This window comes from Canis aureus, chromosome 8, assembly GCF_053574225.1.
Source record: "Canis aureus isolate CA01 chromosome 8, VMU_Caureus_v.1.0, whole genome shotgun sequence".
In the NCBI taxonomy this organism is placed as follows: Eukaryota; Metazoa; Chordata; class Mammalia; order Carnivora; family Canidae; genus Canis; species Canis aureus.
Genome location: NC_135618.1, coordinates 66,478,543 through 66,503,405, shown reverse-complemented (window position 1 = coordinate 66,503,405; position 24,863 = coordinate 66,478,543). Strand labels below are relative to the sequence as shown.

The 24,863-nt window shown below is 41.2% G+C and overlaps 1 protein-coding gene across 3 annotated transcripts in view; it reads right to left on the bottom strand.

The window, feature by feature from the left end:
• RSPH10B (radial spoke head 10 homolog B) overlaps positions 1-24,863 on the bottom strand; it is a 59,998-nt gene that overhangs the window by 4,642 nt on the left and 30,493 nt on the right. For all 3 annotated transcript variants that reach the window (XM_077907762.1, XM_077907763.1, XM_077907764.1), the window contains 8 exons: positions 24,344-24,533; positions 22,154-22,268; positions 21,117-21,196; positions 20,866-21,014; positions 18,589-18,696; positions 14,697-14,837; positions 12,336-12,461; positions 10,708-10,801 (listed from right to left, as the gene is read on the bottom strand). In XM_077907762.1, the coding sequence (XP_077763888.1) occupies positions 10,708-10,801; positions 12,336-12,461; positions 14,697-14,837; positions 18,589-18,696; positions 20,866-21,014; positions 21,117-21,196; positions 22,154-22,268; positions 24,344-24,533 (1,003 nt within the window). The remainder of the gene's footprint in view (positions 1-10,707; positions 10,802-12,335; positions 12,462-14,696; positions 14,838-18,588; positions 18,697-20,865; positions 21,015-21,116; positions 21,197-22,153; positions 22,269-24,343; positions 24,534-24,863) is intronic.

The window sequence follows — 24,863 nt, the reverse complement described above, 5'->3', positions numbered from 1 at the left end:
TAGCATGTTTTAGACTCCGGGAATTCAGCAGGGATCTTCCCACTCATGTAGGTTTTATGTACCCACCCCTGCCTCTTTCCCAGTGGAGAAACAGGGGTCTGGTTTGGTTTTGGTTTGGGGGTTTTTTGAGTCACATTTTCAAACCAGTCTTGGTTATACTGATTCTGTTAAATGAATTGAAAGGTTTTTAGCATAAGCTTTAGAGTTTTAAAAATAAGAATGTAAGAACAATTCTTATATTGGTACTGTCTTAAGTTTTTTTGCTCCTAAAATTAAATATAGGAGAGTAACTTTTTTTATGGTTTTCCCCCCATGATTATTCAGGGTTCTTTTTTTTGTATTTTCCTGAGTCAATTTTTGTTATTATCTTCCTAGAAAAGAATTTCAAATTTTTCACATGTATTAGCTTGGAGATGTATAGCATCCTTTTACTACACTTAAAAAAAAATCTTGGGACACCTGGGTGGCTTAGTGGTTGAGAATCTGCCTTTGGCTCAGGTTGTGATCCCAGGGTCCTGGGATCAAGTCCTGTATCAGCTCCTCACAGGGAGCCTGCTTCTCTCTCTGCCTGTGTCTCTGCCTCTCTCTGTCTCTCATGAATAAACAAAAATCTTTTTTTAAGACTCTCATTGGTGGGTACTTTTTCCTTCCAAGAGAGATGATATGTGTTCTATCACTTTCATCCTGACTGTACTAGGTTGGGGGTGTCTTCTCACATAAAAAACCAGCTTTCAGAATGATCAATTTTAGTAATTTTAGTATTTTTGTTTTATGCATAATTTAGGAGTTTATATTTTTGTTCATGCCTCCTCCTGCTGTCCTTATATTTCATTACTCCTCCCTTCTACCCTTTTTTTGGCCAAATGTTGAAGTTACCATGTTTCCTGTTTAATGGTGAAAACATTTAACACTATCCATTTTCTTAGGTTATAGTTTTGACTATATCTCATAGGGAGTGTTTCTGTTTTTTCAGTTTTCTAAGTATCCTCAGAAATGTAATTTTATTTTTCTCTAAGGATTAGTTAGAATAGAGGACCTCCTATTTGGTGGGGATTTTTGTTGTTTTGGTTTTAGTGCTTTTAATGTCCCAAGTGGTTGTATGATGGTTTGCTGTTTAACTGAATACAGCTGGCCCTTTTTAAAATAGGAAGACCCCAGTGGCATTAGATGACTCCAGCAAAAGGAGAGGGATGAAGCTGGAAGCCAGTGTAGACAGGGCTGAGTAATGATCTGAGAGTTGGGGAAGTAGAAGCAGCAGATAGAATGCTAGGGGGATTTTTACGAGGGAGGGGGATAATATTAGAAGGAATATGAGGTACTTGAGCATCTTTAAAAACCATCTTACACAAAAATGAAATGGATTAAAGACCTCCCCCAGAAAACTCCTAGAAGAAAACATAGGTAGTAATTTCTCTGACATCAGTCCTAGTGACATTTTTCTAAATGTGTCTCCTGAGGTGAACAAAAGCAAAAATAAACTATGGGGACTACATCAAAATCAAAAGCCTTTGCACAGTGAAGAAAACCATCAGCAAGACAAAAAGGCAACCTACAGAATAGGAAAAGATGTTTGGAAATGATAATATCTGATAAATTCTTCATATACTTTGGGTATTAATCCCTTAATACCAAAATCAAATAATCCTATTAATAAATGGACAGGGAAAAAAAATAAATGGACAGGGGACCTGAATACACATTTTTCCAAAGACATTCAGATAGGCAACAGACACATGAAAAGATGAACATTCATCATTGGAAACACAAATCAAAACCACAGTGAGATATCACCTACACCTATCAGAATGGCTCAAATCAAAAACACAAGAAATAACAAGTGTTGGGAAGGATATGGAAGAAAAAGAACCCTTGTGTATTGTTGGTGGAAATGAAAATTGGTGCAGCCACTGTGGAAAATGGAACGGAGGTTCCTCAAAAAATTAAAATTACCATATGATCCAGTAGTTCCATTACTGGGTATTTATCTAAAGAAAATGAAACCACTATTTTGAAAAGGGATATGCACCCCTATGTTTATTGTACCATTATTTATAAGAGCCAAACATGGAAGCAAGGTGTCTATCAGGTGTCTATCCATAGATGAATAGATGAAGGTGTGTGTGTGTGTGTGTATATGTACACACTTACTATGTACATATTTATACCTATTTATACACATATATGCATATGATGGAATATTACTCAGGCATAAAAAATGAGATCTTGCTATTTGCAACATGGATGGACCTAGAGGGTATAATGTTAGGTGAAGTAAGAGAGACAAATACCATAGGATTTCACTCATGTAGAATTTAAGAAACAAAACAAATGAATAAACAAGAAGAAAAGAGACAAAGTCTTAAATATGGATAAAAAAAAAAAAAAGAGACAAAGTCTGGTGGTTGCCAGAGAGGTGAATGGGAGGGATGGGTGAAATTTTAAAAGAGGGTTTAAGAGTACACTTATCTTGAAAATCATAGAGTAATGTGTAAAATTGTTGAATCATCTGTAATATGAAACTAATACAACACTGTATGTTAATTATACTTCAATTTTTTTTAAAAAGTGAGTGAAACTCCTGAGAGATACAAGTCGGCTGTGTAAGGATATAGTCAACAGTGTCAGGCTGGAGAGATGGACATGCAGGCCCCACACCAGAGGGGCACTGTCCTGACTGATTCAACTTGGTAGGATCATGCTTTCAAAAGTCAACTCCAGGAGAAGTGGCATCACCAAGATGGTGACATAGGTCATCACCTGACTTCACTCCCCCTTCAAAAGAAGAACCAGAACAAGACACCACTGGGAGAATCCTAGAATGCAGGGGTGAAGCTGAAGCCCCCCTGCACCACAGAGAACAAAGCAGCACTGGAAGGGTAAGAGTAGCAGTTAAATGCTGCCCACACCACCCCCTCAACCCTCAGGCTGGCACAGCACCACAGTGAGGCCACCCCTGAGCCTGTGGTTCCTCCAGTGGGGAAAGAGAGACTAGGGTAGACATCCAGTTCCCTCAGCATTACAGGTCCCTCCAGTCTTACCCCATGGGAACCGCTAGGGAATCTGAGGACTCAACCACTAGGAATTTGATTGTAACAGAAGTGGGGGGGCCGGGGGTCTTGCAACAGTCACTGCACTGAGATCTTGGCAGACTGAGTTCCTACCTGCAGCACCCAAGTGGCAGCCCGCAAACAGCATTGTTGCACACCTACAGTACCAAGTTGGTGGTGAAATCTGACCAGGAAACTCCACAGGGTACAGATCAGCCTGATTCATATCCTCAAATGAGGAGCTGTGCCAGCCCTGGAACCTGGTCAGCCCTGCTTCCCTGGCAGGAGAGCTGAGTCATAGCCTGACTTACAGCATCTGAACAGAAAGACAAGAACACCTGCAAAATGTATAATTCAACACTTAGCAGAAAATATGGCAGCCAGTGCCATGTGTGGAGGGTTCCACTGCTCTGCCCAAGCAGAGTAGCTGATTTATAGCCCCACCCAGTGCTAAGGAAAGCTCCCAGCCCTGCTCAGCCAGAAGCCTGGCCAGAACACCTGGAACCTATGTAGTCCTACAACACTTGAGCAGTCTGGTATGCGGAGCTGAAAGCCTGCAGAGCAAAGCCAGTGGCCTTGTTTAACCAGGAAACATGGGGGCATGGGTTGGCTTGAGTCAAGACTACAAACAAAAAGCCTTATCCACCTCAAGATAAGGCTTTTCCCTCTCCACTCAGCCAAAGAAACTAATTCATAACACTACTCCCCACCCCTTCCACCATGCCTCATTGTTGGATAGTCTTTATCCCACCCAACAGCCCTGCACTTGAACAGAGAGCACAGCCTAGAATTTTCCCTGTCTGCAGAGCAAAACCAGTAACCTGTCTGGCCAGGGAATTATTTCACAAAATTGTCTGATTCAGGAATCCCAACAATAAGACATGCCATCCAAGGACCCTGTCCTGCTGCCCTATTAGAGTAGGGAAGCTAATTCATAGACTTGCATACAGCTGAGAATACTACCCAACCCCAACTATCTAGTAAGCCTGACCAGAACACCAAGGCAACCATGAAGCTGACCCTGTAGCCTCACTTGGTGTAAGGAACCAAGCCACCAGTCCTACCTAAAAACAGTTGTCAGCCAGCAGCACCTTTCTCCTGTCAACCTCAGAGCTCACACAGTGGCCTTGCCATGAAATAGAACTGATAACAAGCCCCCTTGCCCAGAAAAGTACCAGCAGACACATCCAAAAACCCAAATTGAGCTTATTGGTGAGCAACTGTCTCTGCTAATGCAAGCCTGTAAAATCTGAAATCGATACCCCTTGCTCAAATGCATAGATACCAAAGTAAGGAATCAAGAATTATGAAAAACAAGTAAACATGACACCACCAAAGGAAACTCATAAAGCTGTAATAAGTGACCCTAAAGAAATGGAGATCTATAAACTGCTGAAGAATTCAGAACAATCCTCTTGAAGTTTAGTGAACTACAAGAATATACAATTATACAAAATTAGGAAAACAATGCAAGAACAAAACAAGTTCAACAAAGAGGCCATCAAAAATACCAAAACCGAAATCCTAGAGCTGAAAAATAACCAAATTGAAGAATTTAATTGTAAGCTTTAAAGTCAGAGTGGATCATGCAGAAGAAAGAATCAGAGACCCAGAAGATAGGGCATTTGAAGTTACCCAGTCGGAGGAGCAAAGAGAAAAAAAGGTGAAGAAAGCCTATGGCATTTATGGAACACAATTAAAAAAAGAAACAATATTCTCATTATGGAAATTCCAGAAGAAGAAGAGAAAGGGATATAAAGTTTATTTATTTATTGTAAGGAAATCCTCCTTTAAAAAAAACATTTTATTTATTTATTCATGAGAAACACACACACACAGAGAGAGAGAGAGAGAGAGAGAGAGGCAGAGACACAGGCAGAGGGAGAAGCAGGCTCCATGCAGGGAGCCCGACATGGGACTCCATCCCAGGTCCCCAGGATCATGCCCCGGGCCAAAGGCGGTGCTAAACCACTAAGCCACCGGGGATGCCCTATAAAGTATATTTAAAGCAATAAATAGTGGCTAAAAACTTCCCAAGCCTAAGAAGAGAAAAGGACATCCAGATCCATGAAGCCATAAAGACCTCAAATAGGTTGAGCCCAAAGAGAGCTACACTGAAGCACATTATAATCATCAAAATTAAAGAATTTTGAAAATAAGTTACATATAAGGGAACACCTATGTGACTACTGACTGGTTTATCAACAAACTTTTTAGGCCAAGAGAGAATGAAATGAACTATTCAAATATTGAATCAATCAAGAACTCTACCCAGCAAAGCTGTCCTTCAGAAATGAAGGAGAGAGACTTTTCCGAACAAATAAAAGAGGGAGCTCATCACTGCTAAACCTGCCTTATAGGAAATGCTTAAGAGGGCGCTTTAAGTAGAAGTCAAAGGATACTAATTAACATCATAAAAACATAAGAAGGTAGTATAAAACCCACTAGTAATAGTAAATACATAGATTCTGTAATATCGTAATGGTGGTGCCTAATTCACTTACAACTCTAGTTCAAAAGTTTAAAAACATAATAAAAGTAACTAAGTACAATAATCTGTTATTAGTTACATAATCTAAATATATGTAAATAGGGATCCCTCGGTGGCTCAGTGGTTTAGCACCTGCCTTCGGTCCAGGGCATGAGCTTTGAGTCCCAGGATCGAGTCCCGCATCAGGCTCCCTGCATGGAGCCTGCTTCTCCCTCTCTCTGTGTCTCTCATGAATAAATAAATAAAATCATAAATACATAAATAAATGTATGTATGTATGTATGTAAATTGTAACATCAGTAACCTAAAACGTGAGGGGGAGAAGTATAAAATTTAGGAATTCTAATGAAGTTATCAGTTTAAAATAGGGTGTTCCAATTTTAAGACATTTTATATAAGCCTTATGGTAATTACCACAAGGGAAAAAATCTATACTGATAACACACACAAAAAATATGATATTAAAGAGTTAGAGCATACTGATACCAAAGACATCAAAACACGAAAAAAAGAAACCACAGCAGGATAAAAATACAACAGTAGCTCTATGAAACAATCAGAAAGCAATTAATAAAAGAGCAGTAGTAAGCCCTTACCTATCAATAATTACTCAGTGTAAATAGATTAAATCTCCAGTCAAAGGCATTGAATAGCTGAATGGATAAACAGACAAGATCCAACAATAAGCTGCATCCAAGAACTCATGTTAGTCTTCAAGGCACACAGACTGAGTGAAGTGGTGGAAAAGACATTTCAACCAAATGGTAATCAAGAAAAAAAAAAAAAAAGGCAGAGGTAACTATACTTATATCAGACAACATAGACTTTAAAAATAGTAAAAAGAGACAGGCAAGGTCATTATATAATGATAAATCATCCATCAGGAAGATACAATTGTATTTATGCACCCAACTTCATGGTACCTAAATAAATAAAGCAAAAACTAACAGAGCAAAAGGAGAAAAAAAGCAATACAATAAAGTTGGAGACTTTAATACCCTACTCTCAACAACAGATAGGTCATCCAGACAGATAATCAATAAGGAAACAGCAGATGTGATCAATGCTGTAGACCAAATGGAGGACCTAACAGACATATACAGAACATTCTGACAACAGAATACACATTCTAATCAAGCAAACATGGAACATTTCCTAGTATAGAATATGTGTTAGACCACAAAGCAAGTCTTAGCAAATTCAAGAAGACTGAAATCCTATCAAGTATCTTCTCTGACCACAATGGTATAAAACTAGAAATTAGTAACAGGAGAAAACCTGGAAAATTCACAAACACATGGAAGTTAACACTCTCCCTAATAACCAGTGGGTCAAAGAAGAAATTAAAGGGGAAGTTTAAAAGTATCTTGAGACTAATGAAAATAGAAACACAATATACAAAAATTTACAGATGTAGTGAATGTAGTTCAAAGAAGTTCATATCAAGAAACACCTACATTAAGAAACAAGAAAGAACTCGATTAAACTAACCTAACTCTGCCATGGGGAACTAGAAAAAGAAACTAGATCCAAAAGTAGCAGAAGGAGGCAAATCCTAAAGATTAGAGCAGAAATACACAAAATAGAGAACAGGAAAATAGAAATATTACCAAAATTGTTTTTTCAAAAAACCAACTCTTAAACAAAATTGACAAACTTTTAGCTAGACTAACCAAGTAAAAAAGAGAGAGGACCCAAATCAACAAAATTGTAAATGAAAACAAATATATTTCTGTGGTATTAATTGTAATAAGTTTCCTAAGAGGCTATTAGGAACAATTATACACCAACAAACTGGATAATAACCTAGAAGAAAGGGAGAAATTCTTAGGACTATACAACCTACCAAGACTGAATGAAGAAGAAATGGAAAATATGATTGGACCAATTACTAGTAAGATTGAATTAGTAACCAAAAATCTCCCAGCAAAGAAAAGCCCAAGACCAGATAGTTTCACTGTTGAACTTTGCCAAACATTTGAAAAAAATTAATGCCAATCCTTCTCAAACTCTTCCCAAAAACTGAAGAGGAGGGAACACTACCAAATTTTTATTTTACAAGGTCAACATTACCCTGATGCCAAAGCCAGAAAAGACCACTAAAGGACCAGTAAAGAAAACTACAGGCCAATATCCCTGGAACAAAAATATTCAATAAAATACTAGAAAACTGAGTTTAGCATATTAAAAGGATCATTCACCATGGTCAACTGGGATTTACCCCTGGGGTACAAGGATGGTCCAACATATGCATATTTCATATGAATGAAATAAAAAATTATATGATCATCTTCATAAACACAGAAAAAGCATTTGACAAAAGTCAATGTCCATTTATGATAAAAACCCTTAACAAAGGGTGCCTGGGAGGTTCAGTCAATTAAGCATCTACCTTCAGCTCAGGTTGTGATCTCAGGATCAACCCCCATGTCAGGCTCCCTACTCAGCAGGGAGCCTGCTTCTCCCTCTCCCTCTGCCCCTCCCCCCAACTTGTGCTCTCTGTGAAATATATAAAATCTTAAAAAAACCCTTAAATTAGGTACAGAAGGAATGTACCTCAACATAATAAAGGCTATGTATGTGGTTCCTGGGTGGCTCAGGTCATGATCTCAGGTCCTGGAATTAAACCCCGTATTAAACCCCTGGAATTAAATCCCAGTCAGTGGAAAGTCTGCTTCTCCCTCTCCCTCTGCCCCCCCCCCCCCCGCTTGTGCTCTCTCTCTCAAATAGATAAAATCAAATACATACATACATACATACATACTATCTATTACAAGCCCTCAGCTTACATCATACTCAGTAGTGAAAGATTGAAATTTTTTCCTTTAAGATCAGGAACAAGAGAAGGATGCCACTCTCACCACTCTTATTCAACATAGTACTGGAAGGTCCTAGCCAGAGCAATTAGGCAAGAAAAAGAAATTTAAAATATCATAATTGGAAAGGAAGAGGTAAAATTGTCTCTATTTGCAGATGACATGATTTTATATGTAGGAAATCCTGAATATTCCACCAAAAAAATGGATAGGTCTAATCAATGAATCAGAAAGTTGCAGAATATAAAATTAACATGCAGAAATCAATAGTGTTTCCATACACTAACAATGAATTATCAGGAAAAGAATTAAAGAAAATGATCCCATTTGCAACACTATCAAAACAATAAAATACTTAGGAAGAAATTTAGCCAAGACGGAAAAAGATCTCTACTCTGAGTACATCAAGACTGATGAAGGAAATTAAAGAAGACAAAAATAAATGGAAAGGTAGCCCACATTCATGACCTGGAAAAATTAATATTGTTAGGATGTCAATACCACCAAGAGCCATTTATAGATTCATTGCAATCCCTATCAAGATTCCAATGGCATTTTTAATAGGTAGAAAATTTACAGCTCTAAAATTTACATGAAACCACAAAAGACCCCAAATAACCAAAGCATTCCTGAGAAAGAACTAAGCAGGAGGCATCATACTTCCTGATTTGAAGCTACACTACACAGTATAGTAAACCTAACAGTATGATACTGGCCAAGACCAATATAACAGAATCAGAGCCCAGAAATAAACCCATGTGTATAGTCAGTACTTGACAAGGAAGCCAGGAATGTTCAATGGAGGGAAGATCGTCTCTTCAATAAGTGGTGTTGGGAAAATTGGACATTCACATACAAAAAAATGAAACTAAATCCCTGCCTTACACCATTTATATTAATTATTTCAAAATTGTTTAAGAATTTAAATGTAAAATTAGAAACCATAAAACTGCTAAAAGAAAACGGGAGAAAAAGCTCCTTGACATGGATTTTGACAAGGATTTTTTTGGTTATGATGCCTAAAGAATAAGCAACATGATCAGAAATAGACAAGTGGAATGACATCAAATTAAGCAAAAGAAATGAACAAAATGAAATGACAACCTGTAGAGCAGGAAAAAATATTTGCAAACCATATATCTGATAAGGGCTTCAAATTCAAAATATTTAAAGGACTCTACAACTCAACAGAAAAAATTTAATTAAAAATAAGCAAAGCATCTGAATAGACATTTTTCCAAAGAAGATATACAAGTGGCCAGCCAGTACATGGGGAAAAAAGTGCTCAACATCACTTATCATCAGGGAAATGCAAATCAAACCACAATGAGAGATCACCTCACACCTGTCAGAATGTCAACCATTGAAAAGACAAGAGATAACAAATGTTGGCGGGGCTGTGGAGAAAGAGGAGCCCTTGTGCCCTGTTGGAGGGATTGTAAATTGGTGCATTCACTCTGGAAAACAGAATGGAGGGTACTCAGAAAATTCAAAATAGAAGTACCATATAACCCAGCAATTCTAGTCCTGGGAATATATCCAAAGGAAACAAAAACACTACATGGAAGAGAAGTCTGCATCCATAATAATCAAGTCATGGAAATAACTAAAGTGTCCAACAGATAGATGGATGAAGTTGTGGTATATATACAATGGAATTCTATTCATCTGCTAAAAAGGAGGAAACCCTGCCATTTGTGACAACATGGATGGGCCTTATAGGCATTATGCTAAGTGAAATCAGCCAGCCAGAGAAAGACAAACACTGTATGATCTTACTCATACATAAAAATTAAAAAATAATAAAATAAAAGCTCAGAAAAAGAGACCAGATTTGTGGTTACCAGAGGCCACGGTTGGGGGCAAGAGGGATTGGATGAAGGTGGTATAAGCTTCCAGCTGTAAGATAAATAAGTACTAGGGATGTAATCTACAGCATGACAACTATAGTTGTGATACAGAAGAAAATTGTTAAGAGTAGATCCTAAGAGTTCTTATCACAAGGAAAAAAAATTTTTTTTTGGTTATCTATATGAGATGATGGGTATTAACAAAACCTACTGTGGTGATCATTTCACAACATACATATGTCAAATCATTATGCTGTATACCTGCGACAGTCTGTAAGTTACTTACATCTCAACAGAACTAGAAACAAAATACAAAAACAAAAAAAACCTCAGCAAGATCATGCCTTGAAAGTGAACTCACTCTGTCAAGTGGGTGGCAGGATTGGAAGTAGCGCTACCAGCCTAATTATATTTTTAAAAGACAGTTGTACATTTTTATAAGAATTATATCATTTCTAAGCAACAGTATGCAAACATTAGAATTCAGTAATTCAAATACTCACCATTTTGAGACAAAAGAAAGGTTAGCCCTTTTCCTGGAGATTTAAAGTTCATTTTGGAAATTCTTTCATTACTTAGAGACTTCTTGATCTTGGGCTTTTACATAAAAAAATCATAAAGCAAAATATGATTTCTGCATCAGTGTGGATTAAAACTAATTTTCTGCATTACAAATAATTAGAAAATTATTAACAAGGCCATTCTCTTTAAGCTAAAGAGACTATCTTTGACTATTTTTAACCTGCATAAAATATTGCTATTTGTACAATTAAGGAAATTAAAACAGTTATTATATCCACTAAAACCTTCCTCCCAAGAAACCAAAGATTTGAAAGTCTTCCCTGGGATGTTGGAAAGTATTTAGTGCATAGAGTTAACTGTGTATACGTCCCAATATTAATGGCATTAATTTCCAGATATAATCTGTTCACATCCACATTTTTGCTTCCAACTAGATCTCAACCCCAGGCTCGTGTCTCCATCTGTGCCCCCCTGGGTGTGTCTGATCAGTTACTTTAAGCCTAACGTGTCTAAAACCAGCTCCCTAATTCTGCCCCCAAACTTCCATCCCCCCCACTCCAGCCTTCCCTCACGGCAAATGACAACTGTGTCTTCCAGTCATTCAGACCAGAAGGCTTTGAATCATCTTGGCCTTCTCTTTCTCTCTCAAACTCCGCAGCCTCTGACAAGCCTGCACATAATTCCAAGATCTTCCTTACTAGTTTGTCAACAGTGAAGCTATAGGGAGCCTACTGATCTCTGCTCTGGGGCCCTCCCGCCTCACTGAGAAGGAAAGCCAGGCCCGCACCATGGCTGGGCACCCTCCTGGTCTGGCCCAGCTGCCCCACTGAATTCCTGTGCCCTGCCACTCTGGTGTGGCTGCACCTGCTGATCCACTTTTCTTTCAACAACTCAAATACACCCTCATGCCCATGACTTTTGACATGTCTACACCTTGTCTACACCTGTGAAACAATCACCTCGGTCGAGAAAGTGAACATTTCCATCACCCCAAGTTTCCTGTGCCTCTTGGGATTCCCCCCTTTTCTCTCATCCACAGAATACTCTTCCTCCAGATAATCCCATGGTTGCTTCCCCACTTCCTTCACATGTGCTCAAATGTCACTTCATCAGAAGACCTGTCACCACTTCACCCTGTCACTCCACAACCTGCCTTGTTTTTTACCTTATCACTTGTACCTCGTAAATGTGAGGAGGTGTAGCATTGTGGTAATGGGTGCAAATTCTGGAGTCAGACTGCCTGCATATAGACCCCCTGGCTCCACTAGTTACTGGATCCATGACTATGGGCAGGTTACCTAACCTTTCCACGCCTCAACTCCCTCCTAGAGATGGGAACGGTACCCGAAGGTGGTTTGGGGTGTCAAATGAGCTCCTCCTGAGAAGTGCATGGCACCTGGTAAACACCCCAGGAGTCTTAGTTAGCTATTATTACTGTTCACTTGTCTCCCTCTCCTACTGGAATGTGAAGTCCACGAGAGGACAGGTTTTTGCTTCACTGCAGGTCACTAGCACATAGAAGCGTGTTCATCACACAGTAGGTGAGCAAAACTCGTTAATACTGCAACCAGGTAACTGTTGTTATGTGGTTATAGTTGTACATGCAAACCTCTGATCTCCTTATTTTGCTAAGATCAAGCATGAGTCCCAGCTTGCTTGAAGATGACTTGGTGCTGCCATCCTCCAGATCTGATTCCTGGCTTGTTCCTACACTTGAACTCCTGTTCTGGATGTTCTGAGCAAGGACAAACACATAAGATGATTTGGGGTTTCCATGGAGACACAAACACGATTTTTAAAAAAGATTTATTGGGGGGATGCCTGTGTGGCTCAGCGGTTGAGCATCTGCCTTTGGCTCAGGGCGTGATCCCTGAGTCCCGGGATCGAGTTCCGCATCGGGCTCCTTGCATGGAGCCTGCTTCTCCCTCTGCCTGTGTCTCTCATGAACAAATAAATAAAATCTTTAAAAATATATATTTATTGGGGCACCTGGGTGGTTCTAAAATAAGTAAATCTTAATGACTAATTAGTTAAAAAATAAAGATTTTATTTATTTATGAGAAAGAGAAAGCACAAGCCAGGGTGGAAGGGCAGAAGGAGAAGGAGAAGCAGACTCCCTACTGAGCAGGGAGCCTAATGCAGAGCTCCATCCCAGGACCCGGAGATCATGACCTGAGTCAAAGGCGGACATTTAACCTACTTAGCCACCCAGGTGCCCCCACACACGATTTTAATGAAGTATAATTTACAATTAAGCTACACATAAAGTATACTTACTATTGGATGATTTTTGACATGTCTATACCTGAGAGACAATCACCTCAGTCAAGACAGTGAACATATCCATCACCCCCAAGCTTCCTGTACCTCTTGGGAATCCCCCCTTTTCCCTCATTCTCAGGCAACCACTGATCTGCTGTCACTACAGATTACTTCGCACTCTCTAGAATTTTATATAATTGTACTTTTTTTGTCTGACTCCTTTCACCCTGCATAATTATTTTAATTCATCCTTGTCCTATATCATGAGTTCTTTCATTGCTGAGTCATACTCTATTGTATGGATATAATAGGATTTACCTTGTTGGACATTTGGAATGACATATTAAAAAACTGAAGTGCACATGGTCCAGTGATTTCTGAGGATGACCGCCTAGACCAGTGTTCACACTCGGTTATTAGAATCCATGTGATGCCATCTATGAAATCACGGATGAATTCAAGGCAGACATTCATTTCCCTCAGAGCCAAGCCCCAGACCACGGCCCATGATAAGGCCCCCAGTGATCCAGAAAAGCCATCAGTCATATCCTCAATCTAGAAGAGGCCTATCTGGTTATTGGGTAGACTGTGAGGTAAAGTTGAACATAGAGCTCTCTCAGCACACAAAGAGTCTGAGACACATCAGAGAATTGTGGAAAGAGTCGCTCTTGGGATCCCTGGGTGGCGCAGCAGTTTAGCACCTGCCTTTGGCCCAGGGCGCGATCTTGGAGACCCGGGATCAAATCCCACGTCGGGCTCCCGGTGCATGGAGCCTGCTTCTCCCTCTGCCTGTGTCTCTGCCTCTCTCTCTCTCTCTCTCTCTCTGTGTGTGACTATCATAAATAAATAAAAATTTTTAAAAAAGAAAGAGTCGCTCTTTACACAATAAATAATGTGCTTGTGTGCGCAGGTCTGAAGAGTTCCATTGGCCCCCAAGACTCCCTGTGGCTCCAAATGAATGGCTCAAAACTCAGAAATCCTCTAAGCCTATTTAACCTGACAGCCTCACCCACGTCTACTTGGTATCAATTTGCCCCAGCAGCTGGATCCTTCAACAGGGTGGCTGACACTGCCCCTACTCCACCAAGGTCTGGCAGTGGGCCTTGAGTCCAGCAGGCCTGTCCTATGAGCCGGCCACATCCTAAGGGACCCATCTAACATCTCATGCACACTCAGGAGCTGTTTCTTAACATCTTCACTCTGGGACAGGCTCTCCACTCTGGTAAACTCTAGATCATGTAATGAAACATTTCATTCTAGCCCTTCTTGTCCACCCAATGTGTTGGTTGGCACTCTGACCTTCATCAGGATATCTCTGCTACTGTGGTTTGGAGTTTACGCCCTAGGTCATGACCAAGGACCTAACTTTTTTTTTTAAAGATTCTATTTATTTATTCATAAGAGACAGGCAGAGAGGTAGGCAGAGGGAGAAGCAGGCTCCGTGAGGGGAACCCAACCTGGGACTCAATTCTGGGACCATGACCTGAGCTGAGAGCAGACGCTCAACCACTGAGTCACCCAGGTGTCTCCCAAGGACTTAAATTAAATACAATATACTCTTTCAAAATATGAAAGGAAGTCTCAAGTTTTTTCATAAGTCTTAAATTATTTCCTGAAAGGTGACAAAAACCCAAGATAGTTTTGATATTGGTTTAACCATGCCACAATGAAACCATTTCTTGCTCTGTAGATTCTAAGACACCTTTACCTGATTCATCATATAAGGGCTTCCATGTTTGTTTCCAGACAGGTCCTCATTTGGAAAATTTAAATATTCTTTAATCATTTGTTCAGTAACAGAGATGAGTGCAAAGCTTAAGAGAGCTTCAAAGAATTCCAGGAAAACCAGCTGAAACATAAGAAAGTATAAAGGGTCTTATTCATTCTGACATACTCTGAGGTGGACAAGTGAGTCACCTGGGTGTTGGCTTCTTTCTCCAGAGGTGCCACCTCATTCAACACCCACCTATCATGGGTGCATGCCTCTTTGAAATAAGAACTACAATATTTAAAAGATTATGTGCATTCGATTATTAGACTTATAAGCCATTTTCTATTTTGATGGAAACGTTTATTTTATATTAATTAATTGAGGACATTTTAGAAAGGGTTTCCTTTTTTCTTAAGCTACTTAGACCAGTGGCATCTGAAGTGACAAGTGCAGGTGTTACCCACTTGGCAGCCATGCCCCTCCCGGCTGTGTGCACACCTGACCATGGGCCTGCCTCCACCCGAGCAGCACCTGCAGCAGGGACAGCTTGCTTGGACTTTGATCATTCACCTGTCTCTTGGTCCTGAACCCAGAGCCCTGTGAGTCTGAGCTGGAACAGGCTTGCTCATTTGACCGATGGTGCCAGGCCAGCCCCTGCCTGCTGCCAGGGATCTGCTTAGCATCCCTGAAACCTCAGTGTCCTCTAGGCTAACAGTTGGTTGACACCTGTCCAAAGATGGCTGGTAAATGAGACATTTGCTTAGCTCAAGGGCAGGACACTTTTAGTTTCTTATCCCCAAATTTGACTCTTCCTGTGACCCCACCTAACTCTCACTCACTACCCACCAAGCTCATAAACTGTCTTACCACTATGCCAAACCCCACCTCCCAAAGACTTTGCTATTTGCTGAATTGAACCACGCTGAGCATCAATTTCTCCGTCTGTAAGATGCGTCAGTACCATATACTTTTTCATGATGATCAGATGAGATCCTGGTGTGAAGTGCCTGTCATCCCACTTGTTGAATCATTAGTGGCTGGTATTTGTAGCTGTTATCTTAAGTAAAAGCACAGGCCAGTGGGTCCCTGCCCCTACACAGGCACCCATTGTCACTGGCCTTGAGGTGATACCAAACATCCACTTTGTAAGCGTGACCCACAACAAGAAGAATCTTGCTTTCTTACTAGGTGTTCTGCTCATGTCAGTCCTACATCTTCCTCTCCTAGCAGAGAGCAAACTTTGAAGACACAGCACCCCACCTCGCACTGTGGGTGTTCTGTAAACATCAGACGGATAGAAACAGTGCCTACAATTAATAGCTCTAGCCTACTCTGTGTATCCTGGCTTATGATTTTGCCTGTCAGCTTGAGAAAAGCAGCCTAAAGTTTTTGTTCAAAATGGAGTTATTCTTACAGTTTGGATAAGATCTGAAGGGAACTCACAAGTATCATGAGGTGGAAGCAGCACAGTGGCAGGTGGGGAGCTCACCCAGTGTAGACACTGGAATGACAAAGTCCTTGGGAAACACTGGATGGGATGAGTATATTTTACACTTAAGGAGGACATGAATGGGGGGTGAGAGAGCAAAGGGAAGACTGTTATGGGCTGAATTATGTCTCCCAAAAAAGTTGGAGTCCTAACCCCTAGCACCTCAGATATGACCTTATTTAGGGATAATATTTTTAGAGATCAAGTTAAAATGAGATCATTAGGGTGGGCCCTGATCCAACATGGCCACTGTCCTTATAAGAGGGAAATGTGGACACAGAGACAGACCCATGGCGGGAAGATAATATGAAGAGACCTGGGGAGATGGCCACCTAACAAGCCAAGGGGAGAGGCCCAGAGCACAGCCTTTCCTACAGCCCCAGAAGGAACCAGCTCTACCTTAACTCAGTGACTACTGGCACTACATTTCTGTTATTTAAGCCCCCAGAAAAATGGCGGGGTGGGGCACAGCAAGTTTAAATGTTCTGAGGTAGGAGCACGATGGGTGTGTCGCAGGAACAGCTTGGAGGCAAGTATGACTCAGTGGTCAGACAAGGACTCAGCAAGGTGGCACCATCAGTGTCTTGAGGGCCTTTACTCCAAGTGAGATGGGAAGCTGGACGGTGTGAGCAGGGGAGTGACCTGGCTGCTGCCCTGGGCAGTGGGAGGATAAGAGGTGAATCAGGAAGATTAGTGAGCGGCTTTCTAGGTGACAGTGGGTGGCTCGACCAGGGTGGAAGCAGTGCGGGTGGTGGGAGGTGCCACATCCTGGATATACTTGAAAGTGGAGCCAAAAAGATCTGAAGATTTGAATGTGGCCTATGAGAGGAATCATCGAGACAGGGAGGGGGCCTGACAACTAGAGGGTGGAGTGCCATCAACACAGGGGGTACACAGGGGGAGGATGAGGGTCACAGCTGTAGTTTGGGGTGTGGGACACTCTGGGCTGTTAGAAGCCCAAGAGGCCACTCTGGCTAGGCCGTCTGGAGCTGGAGCGCATGATTTGGGTTACAGATACAAACACTGGCCTTGTCCTCAGAATGATTATGAGACAAAGGGTGGGCGTAGCTAGAGAAAAGGACCCAGGCCTAAGTCTGGGGCACTTGGACAGGATGAGTGTGGCAGAAGTAGGAAAGGAACCAGCAGTGAGGGAAGTGGAAGACCAGGGAAAGAGGGGAAGAACATGTTTGAGGTGGGAGACATGGTATTTCAGGTGCCACGGCAACACCCCCCGGGGTAGGTCATCACAGAGTCACTTGTGGCCTGAACGCAAATGGTGTTAGCTGAGTTGGGGGAGCCACACAGATCCCACCCTTTAGGACCTGTCCAGAAGAGGCAAATGCTCAAGGTCAAGGAGTAGATTCCTGGTGGCAGGGGTCGGGCGAGGGGCAATCAGGAGGAAGGATTAACTGGTTAGCACCACTTCCGTTTATAGAAGAAAAGACTGAGCCTGGGGAGGCTGAACTGGCCAAAGCCCTTCTGCAAGGAGTGCTGAAAACTGAAGGCACTTAGACTAAGTCACTAGAGATCCATCAGTGTCTTTGACAGGTTATAGGACTCATCTCCCAGAAAAACACATACGTGTATTAAATTGCTAAATTATCCAAGAAATAGCATCATACAGATGACCCTTGAACAACACAAATGTGAAGTGTGTGGGGCCACCGATACGCAGATTTTTTCTATGCATACAAGTGCTGCAAATGTCTTTTCTCTTCCTTATAATTTTCTTAATTTTTTTCCTCTAGCTTATTTATTGTAAGAATACAGTATATAAAGCCACCTGGGTGGCTCAGGGCTTGCATGTCTGCCTTGGGCTCAGGTTGTGATCCCAGGGTTCTGGGATCCAATCCCACATCAGGCTCCTTGTGCAGAGTCTGCTTCTCCCTCTGCTTATGTCTCTGCCTTTCTCTCTATGTCTCTCATGAATAAATAAATACAAATCTTAAAAAAAATACAGTATGTAATACAAAATATATGTTGATTGCCTGTTAATGTTATCTGTAAGGCTTCCAGGCAACAGCAGGCTATTGGTAGTGAAGCATTGAGGGAATCAAAGTTATACCTGAATTTCTGACTGCATAGGGGTGTCAGTGTCCCTAACTTGTGTTATTCAAGGATCCACTGTAGTTTCATATCCTTTTGACTTCATTCACTACTTCTTGACATCTGAAATATTCTTTGTTATATTAACTCTAGTTTTCTAACAATCAAGGAGATACAGCTATATAGATACACACAGCTATACACACATGTATGTATACACACACATGCATATGGACATTCACGTATTTATGTATGGGGTTAGAATGCTTTTCAGTCAAATCTTGGTTCTTATTTGTATCCAAGGCAGGACAGCCTCAACCATATCTGCACTATTTGTGACACCTCTTTACAAACCTCAAGTTCAAAGTTGCTGTCAACACCGTCATGTATGAAAGGATTATCCTCTGCGATGACCTCCACGAATTTGGTTGCTGTTAATTCTTTATTTATCATTTTAAAGTCCTGCAAAAGAATCAACCAATTAAACCACAATGGCCTGTAATTACAAATAGCTACATATTTTTAGTGTCAATTTATATCCATATGACACTTTATTTTTTTTTATTTTATTTTTTAATGATAGTCACAGAGAGAGAGAGAGAGGGGCAGAGACATAGGCAGAGGGAGAAGCATGCTCCATGCACCGGGAGCCCGACGTGGGATTCGATCCCGGGTCTCCAGGATCGCGCCCTGGGCCAAAGGCAGGCGCAAAACCGCTGCGCCACCCAGGGATCCCCCATATGACACTTTAAGGAGATGTTCTAGAAATGTGTATCTTTGAAACTGATCCTCTTGAAAAGCATTCTAGATTAACATTGGTATTTACCTCTCTAGACCTTCCCTAATCCCTCCAAAAAGAAAAGTGTCTTTAGAGGCATAAACAAAGGGCCGAGGGGTTGGAAAAGTAGATGATCCAGATGTGAGTTATTGGCCCAGCTGTACAAGTAGGGAAATGGTGCACTGGGGGCCACAGAATCAGGGTGCTGTGGGCACTCAGGAAGGAGACCCCGCTGGAAGTAATGCTGCAGGCCAGGCTGGACACAAGAAGACTCCCTGAAAGTCCAGGTGTAGACCCTGTCCGCATCAACACTGCAAACAGGAGGTTTGCTCTCGGAGATACTGAACCAGAGAGCATTTGGCCCAGGACACACTGTCTCTCCTAAAGTCAGTGCTGCCGAGATTAAGGATTAAGTGAAAGTGCACCTCGCAGGGCCTGGCTCTGTGCTGGCCCACCCTCCTCTCTCCTAAGCTGCGTGCAAACCAGGCTCTAAGTTCTACTGGAAGAATCGTACTGACACCACGTGAACCCACTGATCCATCTCAGTATCACTCAACGGGAACATTCCTGAGGCGATGCAACACAGAACCACCTGTGGCTTTGTGAGGGGAAGAAACCCAGAATCCAGACAAGCCTCTAACTGTACTGCTTCAGTGGATGTGCGGGGGAAGAGAAGAACATGGTAATGATCTCTGGGAGGATGCCGCCAGCCCAAATCGGAAGGCTGACCCATCTAGAGGAATGATGACCTCGTCTCTTCAATATGAGGCCATGGAGAAAGGAGGAAAGTGAACAAATAAACAGCCATACAATACTCCTCCCCCAAACACACATACTTCTAACAAGCTACTTTCCTCTAGTAGACACTAGGTCACTGTCCCTTTTCCACACACACACACACACACACGACACTGTTAGACCTCCTGAAAGCACTCTATTCCCTATTAGTATTTGACTCATTTTCTCATTTATCTTCCCATGGTGTAAATTAAAACAAAAACTGCCAAGAGTTAGTACAAGGATATTGTAGGACTATCCTATTTTATAAACTATTAGCTTCTTCAAATTACTTTTTGATGAACAATCATTTTTTTAAATGACATCTGCTTCCCCACCCCCACCTCATCTTCTCTTACATGGCAAGGTCTGCATTAGCAAAGGCACTGAGGCTGCCTGTGCCTTCCCCTCACTGGGAAGCACATGGGGTGGTGCTCCCTCTGCCTCAGGTCCTTCCTCCATTATGGATCCCAGAATTACTCACTTCTTCCCAAAGAGGCTCAGCAAACATTCAATGGCTATGAAGATCCCTGATCTTCACCTCATTGTGTATCACAGCTAGAATACATTGTCTTTCTTTCTTTCTTTCTTTCTTTCTTTATTTTATTTACTCATTTGAGAGAGAAAGAGAGTATGTGTGTGTGTGTGTGTGTGTGTGTGTGTGTATAGGGGGAAGGGCAGAGGCAGAAGGAGAAGCAGACCCCCCACTGAGCAGGGAGCCTGATGTGGGGCCCAATCTCAGGACCCTATGATCAAGACCTGAGCCAAAGGCAGACACCCAACCAACTGAGCTACCCAGGTGCCCCTTTCTTTACTGAAAACCAAAATGCTAGGGTGCTTGGGTAGCTCAGTCAGTTAAGCATCTAACTCTTGATTTCAGCTCAGGTCATGATCACAATGTCGTGAGATTGAGCCCCACATCTCTGCACTGAGCGTGGACCCTGCTTGAGATTCTTTCTCTCCCTCTGCATCTCCCCCTACTTGTGTGCACAGTCTCTCACTCTTTCTCAAAAAAAAAAAAAAAATAGCCAAAATTCTTTATTAATATAAAACCAGTCTCGATCATGAGTGTTTACTTTCAACATCCAGAGGAAGTGTCGCATCTTCATGGAAGGCTCGTGGGGAGGAGCTGTGTGTGGTCTGCAGTAAAGTGTATAAATCTCCCAGGTCTTGTCGATATAATTCATGGAATAGAGTGTTCGCTGCTGTCCACTGAATAAATTGCCTAAAGACATAATGGAAAGATAAACAGTCAAAAGATGATTACAAAGCTACATTCTGGGGGAAAAACAGTTAATAAATATAATGCTGTTAGTTTTGTATTTACCTTTTACACGGCAGGCATTTGGGTGAATGTTCTCAGTCATCAGTTTGGTAAAACACAGAAAGAGCGATGGGCTTCTGTTTCTGCCAAAACAGATTCAGTCACCCCTCTGTCCAAGAGATAAAACTTAATTCCCTCCTCTCCCTACAGAGTGGACTCAGTAGTTTGCTTCAAATGATGAGCGTACAGAAAGGGAGAAACAATATATTTATGGTAGAGAATCCTGGCCACCGCCCCTTTAGCCAAATGTTCAGTAACCAAACATTACAGGGTTAACATCACCAGTAATAAGACAATCCAACATCACATACCCCTGATGTGATGGATGTGATGTGATGTGATGTGATGTGATGTGATGTGATGTGATGTGATGTGATGCCAGAGGCAGTTCACCTCCATGTATTCTTTCCCAAAACCCAAGCCTCAGGGAAATGATGAAAACACATCAGCAGACCAAAATCAAAGGATATTTACAAAATAACTGACCAGTAGTCTTCCAAAGTGTCAAGGTCATAAAAAAAAAGTATAAGAAATTATTACAGGTTGTAGGGACTGAAGATATGGGATAACAAAACGCAAAGAACATGGAACAGAAAAGGGACATCAGGGGAAACTTGGAAAACCCAAATAAAGTCTGTGATTTCATTAGTATTAACCAACATTTGTTTCTTCACTACGATAAGTGCTCTGTGGCTGTGCAAGACGTTATTGTTCAGGGAAGCTGAGTGATGGATGGAGAGGAACTCACTGTACTAATATGGCAACACTTCTATAAAACTAAATTTATTTCAAAATAAAAAGTTTTTTTTTTTAAAGATAAAGTATCCATTTTTCCCTGAGAAAGACAGGAAATTCTAGCCTATGGAAGAGTTGGTGGTGACCATTTCTGAGTAAAATCCTGAGAACAGTATTCAATATGGAAACATAACTCGCATCTGAGGGGTATTCTAAATTTTAATCTGGTATCTCATGGTTGAGTAGTTAATGTTTGTGAAACGTGGGGCACCTGATGAACTCAGAGCCCTGGAAGTAGTACTTACTGGTATTCTTTGTGATGGATGCGGTAAGCCAAGAGCAGGAGGTAATTCAGAAACGTTCTCAAAAGTATTGTTGTAAACGGAGAATGAATTTCTTCAACTGGAATGTCACTATTGGCTAAAATAAAGAAAATTGGAAAGGATGCCTAGTATTTTTTTAAATTGAAGTATAATTGACAATACAACATTGTACTCAAGTGTTGCGACATGATTCACCATATGTTGCAGATTGACCGCCACAATAAGTCTTATTGATATCCTTCACCTACACAGTTACAAAAATTTCTCTTTTATTCTTGCCATGAGGACTTTTAAGATTTACCCTCTTAGCAACTATTCTTTTTTTTTATTTTAAGATTCAATTTTTTGAGAGAGAGAGAGTGAGTGAGAGAGAGAGAGCAGGAGCAGGGGAAGTAGAGGGAGAGGGAGAAGCAGGCTCCCCACTGAGCAGGAAGCCCGACATGGGACTTGATCCCAGGACCCTGAGATCATGACCTGAGCAGAAGGAAGAAGCTTAACCAACAGAGCTACCCAGGCACCCCCTCTTAGTAACTTTCACATGTAACACCGTATTTTTAACTATAGTCACAGCCTCTGTGACACGTTTATTTTATAGCTGGAAGTTTGTATCTTTTGACCCCCCCTTTCACCCATCTCATCCACCCCTCCCCACTCTGGCAACCACCAGCCTGTTCTCTATATCTGTGACCTTCTTGTTTAGGTTCCATTTATAAGTTCAATCATACACTCTTTGTATTTCTCTGTCCGACTTACTTCACCTAGCAAAACACTCTTAAGGTCTATCCATATTTGTTGCAAATATCAAGATTTCATTTTTGATGCCTAGTATTTTCTAAAGCCTTCTATTTTTTATTTTGCTCCTGGTATGCAATACAAAGAACTGAGTTTGACGGAGTATCATTTTTGCTAGTAAATACCAATGAGCAGCATATACACACCCACTTAAAACTTAAGTACCACTCAAAAGATCTCGATCTGGTCACTGCTCAAGAAACTTACAAGATACCGTGTGCCAGTGTTTTTTCAAAGTGGTCTGAGCCACATGTGATTGATGATTCTAATTTTTTTTTAAGATTTTATTTATTTATTCATGAAGACACACAGAGAGAGGCAGATACACAGGCAGAGGGAGAAGCAGGCTCCATGCAGGGAGCCCCATGTGGGACTTGATCCTGGGACTCTGGGATCATGCTCTGAGCAGAAGGCAGACACTAAACTGCTGAGCCACCCAGGGATCCCGATGATTCTAATTCTAAATAGATTCTAAATCTGTGTCAAACACTTACATTTCAGGTAAATAGGTATTAGTTCTAATATTTTATTTTTCAGGTAGATAATTTGAGGTTTTCAAGGCCTGCTTCTCAGAATTCAACTGTAAGGAGTAAAATCTTCAAAGGTATTAAGTTTATCACATGAACTTTCTCATTTGAAATCAAGCCCAAGCCCAAGACAACCTAAAGTGTTTTCTCGGCTATGACAAGCCCTCCTTAATCCTCTCTGTTTCTGACCTCACGATTTTAGTGGGTTTTACAGATCAGGGGCAGGCAAACTTATCCGTCAAGAGCCAGACAGTACATATTTTATGCTTTGTAGGCCACACAATCTCTGTCACAACCCCTCAGTTCTGGTATCATAGGACAAAAACAGCCACAGACAGTGCATGAGAAAATGGGCATGGCTGTGTTCCAATAAAACTTTACTTATGGGAACAGGTAGGAGGCTAGATTCAGCCCATAGGCCCTGCTGTAGATAATCTTTCACTGCTGCCATTATTTCACAAAATTGTCTCAAGTACATTTTAAGCACCTTGGGAAGACAACCATGTGTTGATTTCTGGAACACCTCTCCCAAGATCTGTCTTCCTCACTCCCTCCACATTTTCTGACTGGTTTCATGGTGACATGATGTTATACTACCGTTTAAACCAAAAGATGTTGGGGTACCTGGGTGGCTCAGTCAGTTAAGCATCTGACTTCAGGTCAGGTCATGATCTCAGGGTCTGGGATCAAGCCCCATGTCAAGCCCCGTGTTGGGCTCCAAGCTCAGCAGGAAGTCTGCTTCTCCCTCTGCTCCTCTCCCCACTCATGCTCGCTCTCTCTCGCTCTCTCTCTCAAATAAATAAATAAAATCTTAATTAAAAAAACACAAAAGATGTGGATCTGGAATACTCACTACTTAATACCCTGTCCATATCAGCAAGAGTTATATTATGGTGATGAAATTTGCAGTCTTTTAGAAACCTCCAGAAGTGAAGCTTTGTCATCAGGAAGGTATTATCCAGAGAGCAATCACATCCTAGGCTGCTGTAGAAGCAATAGATTCTTCTCAATTCTGTGATATTTCTTAAGACAGCATATTCTACCTACAAAGAAAAAACCATGCATGTCTTAATCTTGCCTAATAAGAACAAAAGCAAAAGAAACAACACGTTTTGTAAATTAAATGGGATAACATATGTGAAGTAATAGCATTTAACTCTTATCACTGTAAGAGCTCAACAAATGTTATATTTTCTCCACTCATCTCCAGTTAATAAAATGCATTTTCTGAATAACATTTTTAAAAAGTGCTGTTATCAGTACAATGGAATTGCTTTCATACTGCTATGTGGTAGCATCCTATTTGAATGGGCAGCAATAAAATCCTCTAGTCTACAAAGCAGTATCTTTCATGAAAACAGACACAAAAATCC